This window comes from Erithacus rubecula (genome assembly GCF_903797595.1).
Source record: "Erithacus rubecula genome assembly, chromosome: 11".
Classification (NCBI taxonomy): domain Eukaryota; kingdom Metazoa; phylum Chordata; class Aves; order Passeriformes; family Muscicapidae; genus Erithacus; species Erithacus rubecula.
This window is the reverse complement of record NC_136663.1, coordinates 23,025,130-23,037,458: the sequence shown is the minus strand read 5'-3', so window position 1 is coordinate 23,037,458 and position 12,329 is coordinate 23,025,130. Positions and strand designations below refer to the sequence as shown.

The 12,329-nt window shown below is 43.7% G+C and overlaps 3 protein-coding genes and 1 long non-coding RNA gene across 4 annotated transcripts in view; 2 read left to right on the top strand and 2 right to left on the bottom strand.

Annotated features, from left to right (window-relative positions):
• ADIPOQ (adiponectin, C1Q and collagen domain containing) overlaps window positions 1-12,329 on the top strand; it is a 303,274-nt gene that overhangs the window by 6,630 nt on the left and 284,315 nt on the right. The gene's annotated exons all lie outside the window — the stretch shown is intronic.
• The window catches only part of LOC306806575, a 222,926-nt gene that overhangs the window by 201,290 nt on the left and 9,307 nt on the right, over window positions 1-12,329 (top strand). The window lies entirely within an intron of this gene.
• On the bottom strand, window positions 6,084-7,775 carry COPS9 (COP9 signalosome subunit 9). Its single transcript, XM_079315431.1, has 3 exons — window positions 7,628-7,775; window positions 7,479-7,551; window positions 6,084-6,216 (listed from the first exon to the last, which is right to left on the bottom strand). The coding sequence occupies exons 1-3, from the start codon at window positions 7,688-7,690 to the stop codon at window positions 6,179-6,181; spliced, it is 174 nt and encodes a 57-aa protein (XP_079171557.1). The 5' UTR covers window positions 7,691-7,775; the 3' UTR covers window positions 6,084-6,178.
• OTOS (otospiralin) lies at window positions 8,919-12,121 on the bottom strand (the record flags this gene model as incomplete). The annotated part of the gene is made up of 3 exons (XM_079315436.1): window positions 12,035-12,121; window positions 11,660-11,686; window positions 8,919-9,103 (listed from the first exon to the last, which is right to left on the bottom strand). Exons 1-3 carry the CDS (start codon window positions 12,084-12,086, stop codon window positions 8,919-8,921), a joined length of 264 nt encoding a protein of 87 aa, XP_079171562.1. The 5' UTR covers window positions 12,087-12,121.

Here is a 12,329-nt window from a genome sequence, read left to right as displayed (position 1 = left end):
AGGAGGCTATACAAGTTTAAAGACCAGTTTCCAAGAGGGAACCAAAACAAATTATTGCTTTCCTTGCTGCCATGCAGTGAGAACAAACATGCTTACAGCATTATCCAGTACACCAGCACACCAGGCTTGGGAAAAAATTTAAAGAGAGTCATTAAGACACTGCTGCTCCATGTACTGACTCTTCCCCCTTCTCACAGACACAAATACTGATCCACAGCTTCCCCAGGGTACTCCAGGAGAGTTCCTGTATTGCTCATGCACGTCCCAGCCAGGCACCTCAAAACCCAGCAAACAGCAACCCCAGCAAACACCCACTGCATGGAAATGGGTCAAAGCTCTCCCTAAAGGGGCTGGGACTGTTTTAAGGAGCATTTCACCTCAAATCTCTGTAGGATTCTTGCTCAGCTGAGACAGGCACTTTCCCAGCAGGCAGCAGATTCCAGTTTAAGAGTTTGGTCCCATCTCTCCTCTAAGGCAACTCATCAACAAAGTAAGCACAGACACAGGGAAGGCAGAGAAGCACCCCCACCTCTGCCCCTCTGCAGCACCCCAGCTGCCCTTTCCCCTCTGTTCCTGCCTCCTGAGGCTGCCCAGCCCCTGCAGGGTCTGCATGGGGCTCTCAGCCAGCCAAAAAGTGCTGGCAAGCTTTGGGAGCAGCAGCTGAGTGTGGCCACCAATCACCTGGGGGAGTCCTTAAGGCTCAGCACCTCCAAATTCCTGCTTGTGGGAGGGATATCAAACCTCCACCAGCACATGCTGGCCTTGGACTGCTTTCAGGATAGAGCTGCAAAAAAAAAAAAGGATTTGGGGGATAAGGAAGGATGAGCTCAGGGGAGTTCTTAAGGAATCCAGCCTTTTTCCATCATGGAGTTTTACTCTGGTTTTACTATCTGTCCATGTTTCATAAACCCACAGGAGGTGAAAACCTGGCCAGCACAGGCACATCCCCAAGGTCTGGGTTGGCTCCTGAGCATCACACTGCATCCAACACACAATTATCTTGCAACAAAAGAGCAAGAATGACAGTGGCCTGATGAGAGAGCACAGAATCACCTGCTCTCCAGCAAATTTAAGTGTTTTAATTTGTGGGTTTTAATCAATCCTGACAGTAGATGCCTTGTACAAAGTTGTGTCTCACTATTTACTGTGTCTGGCTGTGGCAGGTTGAAATTGATGATTTTCCCTTTAGAAGCTAATGTACTCTAAGAGGCAGAAAGCAAGAACACTCCCCAATGAAAGACTGAAGTCACTGCACTAACTATTAGGGAGAAATAACATGAAAAGCTGGAGACAGCTGGAGAGACTGACCAGCTTCATCCAGCAGGGAAGCCATCTGTAAAAGCATCCATAGCCCTTTCAAACACAATTATAGACTGCTCCTAATTGTACTTCAACCCCATGTAATCACTTGTGCCCATAATTAATTGGAATACAAATAGCAGCTGCACTAAACCATGACGAGCTACAAGAAAAAGATAAATTGCTTGCAAGACTTGCATTCCTGAAGTATAAACTCACTAGAGGGTTTTTATCATGGAAGCAGGCAGAGGGATTAGGATCAAGTCTGACATTTGGCTAATCAGCCACTCTTCTTCCATAGAAGAAATGCCATCAGATTTAGTTTTTGAAATACTGTGCAGGAAACCTGAGCATGCCCAGGCTGCCACACGTTTTTATGACTTTATTTGTGCTGGGTGTAGGAATGAATGAAAAGACTTAGTCTCTGTGGGACTTAAGTCAGCAAACCCACCCCCAGCTCATCCTGGGATGATCAGCCCAGCCCATTACTCCTTGAGAACACTGAGACTTCCTTACATGGAGGTGCAGTTCAATACCCTCCAGCCAATCCAGGGGAAAGGAAAGGTTTATTCTCAATGAAATTGAAGCATTAAGTGTCAGTATCTATTTCTTCCTGCAGGGATTCCCACCCTCAAGGCAATCTGTGGAATCCCTCACATAAAAGCAGGACAGATTAATGAGGGAGGGAGGCAGAGAGATCACACTTGAAAACAATCTCTAATTCCCTTCTGGAGTCAGGCAGGGAAGGACAAGGGGGATGAACCAACACACCCAGCTCCCTCTGAAAATCTGGGCATCTGTGAGAGTGGAGCTCTGCCTAAAAGTCAGGACAGCACAGCTTCTCTGCTCCTTGACAGGGATTTCCAGAGAAGCCATTCTAGTGCTGTTCCATGTTTTGGCAAGTGGTGTAAGGCCAAGGTGAATCTGCCATCCTGGACGAGGTACAGCACAGGGAAGGTCCTTCCCACACCATACCTGTACCCAGAGATGCAGAGGCAGTAGGAGACCAAAACAAAAGGCCACAGCAGGACACAGCTCAGCAAGCTGCACTGGGAGCTGAGGCATGCCCTGAATAGGGAGCTCTGACAGGACAGAGCCACTGTCTCCTGACAGGAGTCCCCTCTGGAGTGTCCCTGCCAAAGCATTCCCAGCTGGGACTCCCTTAGTGGGGCAGCTCCTGCCAGCACCAGGGATATTCTGTCCCATTCCCTTGGGCAGCTCCTGCCAGCACCAGGGATATTCTGTCCCATTCCCTTGGGCAGCTCCTGCCAGCACCAGGGATATTCTGTCCCATTCCCTTGGGCAGCTCCTGCCAGCACCAGGGATATTCTATCCCATTCCCTTGGGCAGCTCCTGCCAGCACCAGGGATATTCTGTCCCATTCCCTTGAGCAGCTCCTGCCAGCACCAGGGATATTCTGTCACATTCTCTTGGCAATCTGTATCCCCCTGCCCCATCATCCACCTCATACACAACTTTCTCAGCTGTGCATCTGTTTATTCACAAGATTCAAAATAGAGTCCTTTCTTGCAGGAGGATTTAAGTTTAAATGAGGTCATTCAAGATTAAAACTTTTTTTCATAAATAAGCAAGAAGCATTCACAAAATAGTCCTATTTGTGAATTTTAAAGTTTTAAAAGACACTGTTCCTGTCATCCTCTGCTCTGAACTCCTTATAGAAGCTTGACTAAAAGGTTTGTAACATGGGCCAGAATTCTAACTACTGCTTGTTCCAACTGGAAGAAATACAAAAGGCAAATGAAAAAAATAAATAAACCTGAAAGCAAAAACATGGAAGCAAGTCTTTGTGCTCAAAGCCACCCCTGCTGCCAAGGACTGACTTGCATTGTGCTTTTCCAAAACATCCCTGATGTGACACTGGCATTGCAGCCCCATCACCAACAGGGACTGGCAGGGAACAGGGCTGCACTGTCATCTGCCCAGCATGTTCTCATGTGCTCAACAACTGCACATTGAGAGCAGGAAGATGCCTGCCAGCTTCTCAACACCCCAGGGAAGCAGGAAGAAGTCCATTTATTCATCTAAATGAATTCCTTCTTTATCATGAAAAATACCTTTCACTTCAATTATTGAAGTAAAGTGTTAAAAGGAAAAATTTTCATTCTCTGGAGGTTAACTCAGCAAAAAGCCACCAAGAAAAGCCACACTAGGTCTGAGCTTGCCTGCTCCTGCACATATGAAGAGCAGTGAAGCCTGAATACTGGATAACCTGGAAACCAGCACTGCAGAAATATTATGCACAGATGACAGCCAGCTCCTTTAACGTGGAACTTTCCCTTACAATGAGTGGATTCTTTTCAGCTCAAAACAGATTGCACATTTTTATTTCCAAAGAATGTCCTGGGACAGTTTACAGCTCCCTGCAAACAGAGCCGTGGCCTGTTCAGAGTATGGAAGGGAACAGGCTGACATTTAAGTTTTGAAGGAATTGCTTTTCATCTGTGCTGCACCACTGGCTACACCCTTCGAAGGCATTTCAGCACTTAGGACCTGATCCTGCCAACTCTCAGGCAGGTCAGCTTCAGTGACTGCCAGCTGTGCCACTGCAATCACCAGGACAATTCACTAAACTATTCAGACTAGAGCCTTTATTTGGACGTTGAAATACTGAGCAGTACCCAGCAGCTTATAAACTAATATACATCAGTCTAAATGTGTGCATATTGCTGTTCAAACAGCCTTGCTCCCTAAGAAACACCTATTATGAGAGGTGCCAATCTCCACAAAAGGGACAGGAATCAAAGCTCAGTAAATGAATTGGCCAAGGCACTCAAATGCCCTTTACATCAATTTTTACAGATTTTGACATCTTGCAATTATTTCTGACAACAGGCTGATTGCCCACAGAGTAATTAGACTGAAAGCCTTGACAAATGGGAACACAGAAAATGTGAAGCTGAAGGACATTTTGTTCTTCTAACACTCTTCCAGAAGGGACCCAAACAAATCCCAGCTCCTGATGAAAGTTTAACACACTGACAGCCCTCTTTGGAGGGATGATGGGATACACACCCTCAGTCTCACTGTGCAGGAGGGAACTTCATACTGCAGACAGCTCCACGATGCAGGTTTGCTAATATCCTATCCCAGCTCTGAATGCTCCTTTCATTTCGTTCCAGCCAGGAGACCTTGAGTGGATAGTTATGTCCTACCAGGATGGAAAACCACCCACCATTAGCACCTTCAAACCAGGGTTCACTGAGGTTCTAGACATCTTTGAAGGTGAGAACACGATCCATACTGAAGAGCAGCTGCTCAAGGTGGGCTTGTGTCACAGAATATACTCCTGCTGCTGTGATCAAACTCAAAGCTCATGTATCTTACAATTTAAGGAAGCAAATGAAAAGCAAATTAGTATCTACAAAACACTGACATTCCAAAACCAACTATATTAAGGAATCAACAAAAGTAGATAAAAGAGCAGAGGAGAAGAGTTGCTTCTTGAGTTTTTTTCATCTTTTGCACCTGCCAAAAATGCTGCCTCTATTTCCTAGAAGGAAGTGAAATCTTAAAACATAGTTTGGAGAAAACACAGCACCAAGACCAGAGACAGTCCAAGCCCATTTGCCACCACTCAAATTGTTTTACCTCAGTCTCAATGAGGAAAACTGGAAACCCCAGGCCCTCAGCAGAGCAGGCACTAGAAGGGAAAAGCCACTGCATGAGCAGGGCACACTGCATGATGAAACACAGGCTGTCCAGAAATCCACAACACAATCAGAAGACATCTCAAATCCTACTGGGTTTATCGTGCTTTCATTTTTAAGATCACTGGTTGGAACAGTTACTGCTAGATTTAAGATTTCCTTTTTTAAGGCAAACTAAAGAAGTAAAAATGTGACAGAAGTAGGAAAGATTTTTACTGCAGGTAAAATTTAGTGTGAAGTGTTTAAAGAAAGATCAGTTGCAGTATTAAGTCTGTGATCAATATATGGAATACAAATTGCATTTGAGATTAAACAGCATTACACTCTTGACTCTGAAAAAATATACTAAAAGCTCACCTGTTTCTCCCATTCTGAGATTCAGTTTGGTCACTGAAGGGTAAGAATGAAACATTTTTATATTTTGAAAAGCTTATGTCAAAATCTGAACTAGTATTTCAACAGCCTGATTCATACATACTGTACCTCTTAAGCACAAATAAGTGCATTAACTTCTGCAGTAAAAGAAAATAATTTTCTGTTTCTTTTTCTATCAAGTACAATTTCAAGAATGAAATTATATTTTTAAAATCCAAGCATTCCCATAATCTGTGGTCAGACCATTTCTCTGCTTCACATATCAAGGTGAAATTACTCTTTTTTTTCTGTGTTCCATAAATTAAAAGTGAAGTACTGATGGTGGCTCTCTGTTTTGAAACAAAAGACAACCCACACTCTTCTCAGTGTGACCAACAAATGAGCTGGACTACTCAGAACAAGCAACCATCTGAACCCAAGACAATCCTTTATTATGGGATGAAACAAAACTTTTGTAGGCAGCCTGTGCCCTACTGCATATCTTTTATGTAACATCCAAAAGCAACAGTGAATTGTTTAGCACCAGAATAATCACTCTAAGTGAGCTCAGAAGATAGCAATTTCTACTTTAAAGTATAAGCCAGAGAGAGGGGAGTTTCTTTCTTATTTTATTCAGTAAGCACATTAGCAAATAAAATTTTCAGGAAAAACTATAGACAGGTTCCAAGAAATAACAATGCACATCTCCCTCTTTAGTTTTCATATTCCCCAAGTAACTTATCCAGGCTTTTTTCTCTCCTCTGTGATTCTCCCATTTTGATTAATTTAATAAATAATGGACTGCACAGGTGATCCTAGAGAAAAATCCACATCTCAGCACTGCTGGGCAACTCAGTTCACTGGATGTCATCGTCATCAAAGAGATCTTCAAAATCTAGTCAGGAAAACAAGACAAAAATTAACCTCAGAAGTTTCAGTGTTACAAATGCACATACAAGTACAGTACTTAGTTCCTCGGATTAAGGACAGCAATAAAGGTGAATTCAGTGAATGAGAGTTACTGCACCATCACCTATTGGAAATGTAGCATCAGAGTAATAATTTTACAGATTAATTAATTGGAACTTGTGTTAAAAACCCATTCTTCAAAAACATTCACTTGCTTTAAAGGTAATAACACTTTTGTCTCAGAACACATCTCCCAGTAGTGAAACGGTTTTAGTCACCTGTACCCCAACTCACCTTTGCATCTTTCTTTGTATACTGAACATAAACTAATCATCTGACTGAACCCAAGTCCTTATTCTCACAGGAGGCAATTCACAAGTACTGTGCAATGAACTGAGGATGAATCCTCATTTAGAAGAGCCCTAAACTACCAATGGGACACAAAACCACGGTGTGATGGTAGAATTATGTGCTATATGAGTAAGCTGGCTGAATATGCTGCCCTCAACAGATAGCTGGGTGTCCCCCACAGCTGCTGAGAGCCCTTCACTCCTGTCTTCTAAGTCTGGAGCAAAATGAGAAACGTACTTTATTTTGTAATTAACACCAGTTTGTGATATTAACACTACCACAACAAGCAAATTTAATAACATCTAAAACTCACTGTTGCAATGTCTTGATGTGTTTTTTCAGCAACCAAGTGCAGCAGAGTGTTGTGTATTCTACCCATAAGTGGCTGATATGTGCTCATCTCCCTCAAAGCAGCTGTAAATACTCACACACAGGCTGAGACAACTGGGATTGCTCAGCGTGGAAAAAGAAGCTTCAGGGTGATCTAAGTGCAGCCTTTAGCAGCTGAGGGAGCCCACAGGAAAGGCTGAGACTATTCCCGAGGCAGCACAAGGGGAATGGCTTCAAACCGACAGAACGGAGCTTTAGCTATTGGAAAAAAACTCTTCCCTGTGAGAGGTGGTGAGGCACCGGAACAGACTGCCCAGAGAAGCACACATTTTTACATCTATTTGCACTGTTTAACATAAGCGATTTGTTATGTGAACACACCAAGGTATTTTTCCTTGTAGCGATTAACACACTGAAGCTCCCAGGAGAGGAAAAACTCGCATTTTATCGCTCCCACCGCATGACTTGTCACCGAGGCGGCCTCACACCGCTCCCGGAGACCAGCGGGCACCATGAGAGAAGCCAGGCGAGGTTTGCCGAGATAACCCGGCAGCACGGCCTCCTTACCATTGAAGAAGTCAGCGTGCACCGCTTTCTCGTTGGCGGCCAGATCCATCAGCAGCCCCGTGCTTCCCCCTGCCTGCGAAAGCAGCCGCTGAGCGCCTCCGCGCCGTGGCACCACGGCCCGGCCACCGGCAGCGGCGCGCCCGCCTCACCTCATCCAGGTCCACGTACGGCCCGGCTCCCTCAGGGAACATCTCGTCCACCGCCGGCTTCATGGCGGCCCCGCGCAACGTCACTTCCGCCGCCGCAGCGCGATCGCGCCCAATGGTCGCCCCCGCGCGGGCCCCGCGTCGTCCCCATGGCGACCAACGCTGGAGGCCGCCATCTTGCTGACCCCGCCCCCCGTCGCCATGGCGACCAACACAGGGAGCCGCCATCTTGCTCACCCCGCCCCTGTCACCATGATGGCGGTCTCTGCACCCCTTCAGGCCCGAGGGTGCGATGATACTGGGGGCTCTTCCGGCCCCCAAACTGGGTGCACTGGTTGAATAACTCCTGTACACACATAACTTTTCTACACTGTGATAATTGATAAAGATTCGTGTTAATCATAAAAGTATTGGAGTTTGTATAAACCAGAATACTTAGGTATGAAATGAAACATGAAATAATTTTGTTTTAAATCCTCCTGTTATGAATATATTATGTTTCTAAACAAGTTGTATCTACTGACAGCTTGCAAAACAAGGCTTTCACACAGCCCAACAGATTGTGCAAAATCAGGTTTCCTGCCTTTGTGGGATCAATTGCAGCCTATCCCTGAGACCAGACTGCCTGACTTCTGCCATTTCTTACCTACCAAGAGTGGATGGTTATCTGTGGGACTTGACAAATTATCTAGAGACTCACGTCCTCCAGCCATCCCACAGACCACCACTGCTGACCTGGCAGAATTATGACAACAAAACAATAACAATTATTGCTGACTAAAGAGAGCTGCAAACCAAAGTTGGGTAGAGCATGGAGTGGGCTGTGACCCCTCTGCCTCCCCAGCTCTGCTTGCTCTGTCTATATAAAATAAAGCAATCTCAATTTTGCTAAATATTGAGACTTTTGTTTCTCATTTATAACATACACAGAGGGCAGTCTCCAGAGATGAAGCTGAGAGCATCACCTGTAACAAAAAAAAGCTCCCAAAGCCATGAAGCAGAATGGAGGAGTTTATTTTGTCACACAGAAGCATGAATTGTAAAAAAGGGATTAATTTAAAGTCTGAAATGCTGCATGTGGCTGCAGTGTCACTTATGGGCTGAGGCACGTGCAGGTGCGTTAGCTGGCAGCCAGGTGTTCACTCCAACACCTGTACAGAAATGGTAAAAAAGAGACTCACTGAAGCCCTCAAATACTGCACACGGATATCATAAAGCAGCTGGGGCAGCCCAGGTGTGTTCCCTGGCAGACAGGTGCTCACCCAGCACCGGGGCAGCGGCTCTGGCAAGGCACTCAGTGCTCGTGGTCACGCACGTGGTAGCCAAGGTGGCTCCCAAAAGGGAACTGGGCAAAGAAGGCTCTGGCCATGTCATTGATCCTGCTGTAGGCTCCCAAGGTCCGGAAATATTCCACGTAGGACCAGAAATCGCTGGATGAGAAGGGCCAGTACGGCAAGGCTGCAGCTTCCCGGTGGAGATCTAAAAAAAGCCAGCCAAAAGAAAATATTGCAGGTTACTGGAATGTGAATCAGTTTTGTTGAGAGGTTGGACTTGGAGGCACCGTGGTTTGGGGTTGTGAGCTCCCTTTGGGGGCTGGTGTGCTCCTCTAGCAGGAGAGAGGCAAGAAGAGCCACTGACCCCTCTCCGTGACCCACTCTGCAGAAAATGGAGCCAGTATTCCCTGCTCTGGATGCAGCAGGAGTGACAGAGTGGGACAAATGGGGAGCAGGAATGAGGGGACGTAGCCACATTTATGCCAATTCAGGAATTCATCAGGCTGGTTTAATTTCTAGAAGGCTGCTGCTTATTTCAAAGCAAGGATCAATTGCAATCAAAAGCCATTTTTCCTCATTCCACATAATTTGCTTTTCCTGATATAAAAATTATGGTGTGCCCCTGCAGCTGACCATACTGCCCACAGAACTTCCAGGGACTGGGGCCATACTTCCCTGATACTGCCTGGAACTGAAGAGTTGAGCCTCTTCTCAGGGGACTGTAGGGAAACGAGCTAAGGGGATGGAGAGTGAGAGGAATGTTGGATTTGTCTTTACAAACAAGCTGTGGGTCTGCTGGTAGATAAAACCAGCATTGAGAGATAAAAGAAACAATGGGAAGGATTCCACTGATTCATGAATGGAAAAAGAAATTTGCCTTTACAAACAAACTGTAGGTTTGCTGATAAATGAAATTGGATATTGAAAGATGAAAGGAGCAATGGAGAAAAACCTATGAATTCTGTAAGAATCAAAAATTAAAAGGGAGGGTTATACATTAGAGGGGAATCTCAGGTATCAGGCGTTCTGGGAAGTCTGTGCCTCTCAAGTACCTCAGCCCATGGGGAAAGAGAGAGCGGGAAATGCAGTCAGGAAATTAGGATAAAAAGGAGGCTGTGTCCTCCAAAAATTTGAGAGATCCCAGGGGAATGCCCCATGGCCTCTCCCTTTAATGGAATAAAGTAAAAGGACTCCTCTATCTCCTGTTTGGACATAAACCTCTGGTGTTTGTGGATTAATGTTCCTGACAAGAGGAAAGGCTTTGCTGTTTTGAAGACAGCTGCTGTATTTGGGCCTGCTCTAGCAGGATCAGAATGTGATATAATCATTGAAACAAGATTTACAGTTCAACAGGAACAGAAAATTGGCTCTGAAAACACAGGAGTCAACCACCCTTGGGCCCAAATGTGGGCAAACAGAGAAGCATATATAAAATGCAAACAGCAGTCACAAATGTCCTTCTGTGCTGCAAAGCTAAACACAGTATTTTATTATGATTTGAAACCCATTTAGATGAATTAAAGTCTTTCCACTCAGCTTGGGGCCAGGGTCTTTAGTAGGAATTAAGAGTCTTCAGCAATCCTGTTGTCAGACTTTAATTTTAAGGAGTCAAGTTTGCAGCGTGTGGGCACAGATGGCACATAACAAACCAAATGAACCAGCTAAATGCTGTCTGCAGAGGAGAACTCACTGTTTATACCAGCTGACCTCAGATTCACTTTGCAGGCTGCTGCTTGGCCCAGTGTGAAAGAAAACAATAATTGCTGGTAATGAGAGCAACAGGACACTGCCTGAACAGGGTTATAATTCTAGATTCATGCAGGCTTTCCTGACTGTCACAGAAGTTGCCACAAAAATATTTACTGTACACAAACACAGATGATATATTAAAATATTTTAGAGATAATATATTGAAAATATGTATTTCTAAAGAACTATAACAGAGCATCGGGAAAAAAATTTTGAATTATAAGTAATCATATTAGACCTTATAGTGTATTTGTCCTGCTCATATCTGTTATAATAATGTCTGCACATTTGTGCACTGGCTGTCCTCTGGTTAACTGAGATGTACACCAGCAATGGCAGAACTTGGTTATTGCAAATACTTCTCTGCAACTCTGTTTTCAGACAGAATTCTGTCTGAAAAGCCAAAAAGAGGTTTAATGCTGGAATCATCAGTAAGCCAGTGTAAACATCATTAGGGTTTTGAGGGTTTTTTTAATCAAAGGCAATTGCTAATCCAATGGACTAATCATACAAAGTGACATGAACCACAGGGTAACTGTGCTAAGGGATTTATTCCAATATTTCTCTAATTGGATTTGTGGCAATTTGTAAATTTTAAGCTTTTTGTCATGAAAGTCAGTATCTCTTGCCAAAAAGCAGATACACATACATTATTGCATTAATGCTCAGGACAGACAAAATTCTCAAATGTCCTATACATTTAGAAGTCTGGTGCATTCCAGTTAGGATTTTGTACAACAGAATTAGTGACTTGACTGTAATCCCTTTTCATTTCAAGACTGGATATTAGCTCTATTATTATACATTAATACGCCACCACCTTTTCATAAATTTTAAAGGAATTTTTAAAATTCACTATTCTTTTTCCACCAGAACTAATTGAAAGCTTTTCCATAGTCCATTGAGGTTCATAAGCATTTCTGCCAAAGTCACTGCTGGCCATCAAGTCTGGGAGTTACAAATTACCCTCCTAATAATTAAACAAAGGAAATAAAAACACATTGGGAATTACCATCTCTATCCTGGATGGATCGGGCATCTGTAAATAAAGAGAAAACACATCAGCACCAGCTCTTGCACAGAAAGACTTTCTTTTAACCAAACATTTTCCATGTATAACTAGAAGCTCACAAGTTCTTTAATGCCCACATAGGACCCTCTGTGTAGCAAAAGGATTTTTGTTTCTTCAACAGCAGAACAAGGAATTCCCCATTTGCAATCAGTCACTGCTACAAACCAACTTAGTCTGGCTGTTAGTCAGAACTCACAGCCTGAACAGCTGGGATTAATATGTCAGCAATACGAAATAGAAAATATTATAGTTGTAACAAAATATTTCTGGTGGCTTGAAAAAAATAAACAAGAATAAATTTGATAGTAATCTTACCTGTTAGCATGTTTGTCAGCATACAGAAGAAAAACAAGCCAGTAAATGTCATCTTGTCTGCAAGAAACTGCTCGTGTTTCTGAAAAGTAATCTGTAAAATTGAGGATTACAAGAGATTAGTAATTACATAAACTCCATTATTTCTTGTTTAATAGAAAATACATTCCAAGATAGATTCTAGTTAGTAATTTAGGCATAACAAAATCCAGTCATGTTTCTTATAGCTTCTGAAGTGCAACACAGCATATTAAAAGACTGTCAGTCCTGAAATGTGTATTGATATTCTGGTTTTAGA

What these genes read in the sequence shown, in the direction of transcription:
- COPS9 (XM_079315431.1), bottom strand. Translation starts at nt 7,690, where the DNA reads ATGAAGCCGGCGGTGGACGAGATGTTCCCTGAGGGAGCCGGGCCGTAC. An exon ending in CGTACGTGGACCTGGATGAG is followed by an intron (nt 7,552 to 7,627) that starts GTGAGGCGGGCG and finishes CTGCTTTCGCAG; the next exon opens with GCAGGGGGAAGCACGGGGCT. An exon ending in GCACGCTGACTTCTTCAATG is followed by an intron (nt 6,217 to 7,478) that starts GTAAGGAGGCCG and finishes TTTCCTGACTAG; the next exon opens with ATTTTGAAGATCTCTTTGAT.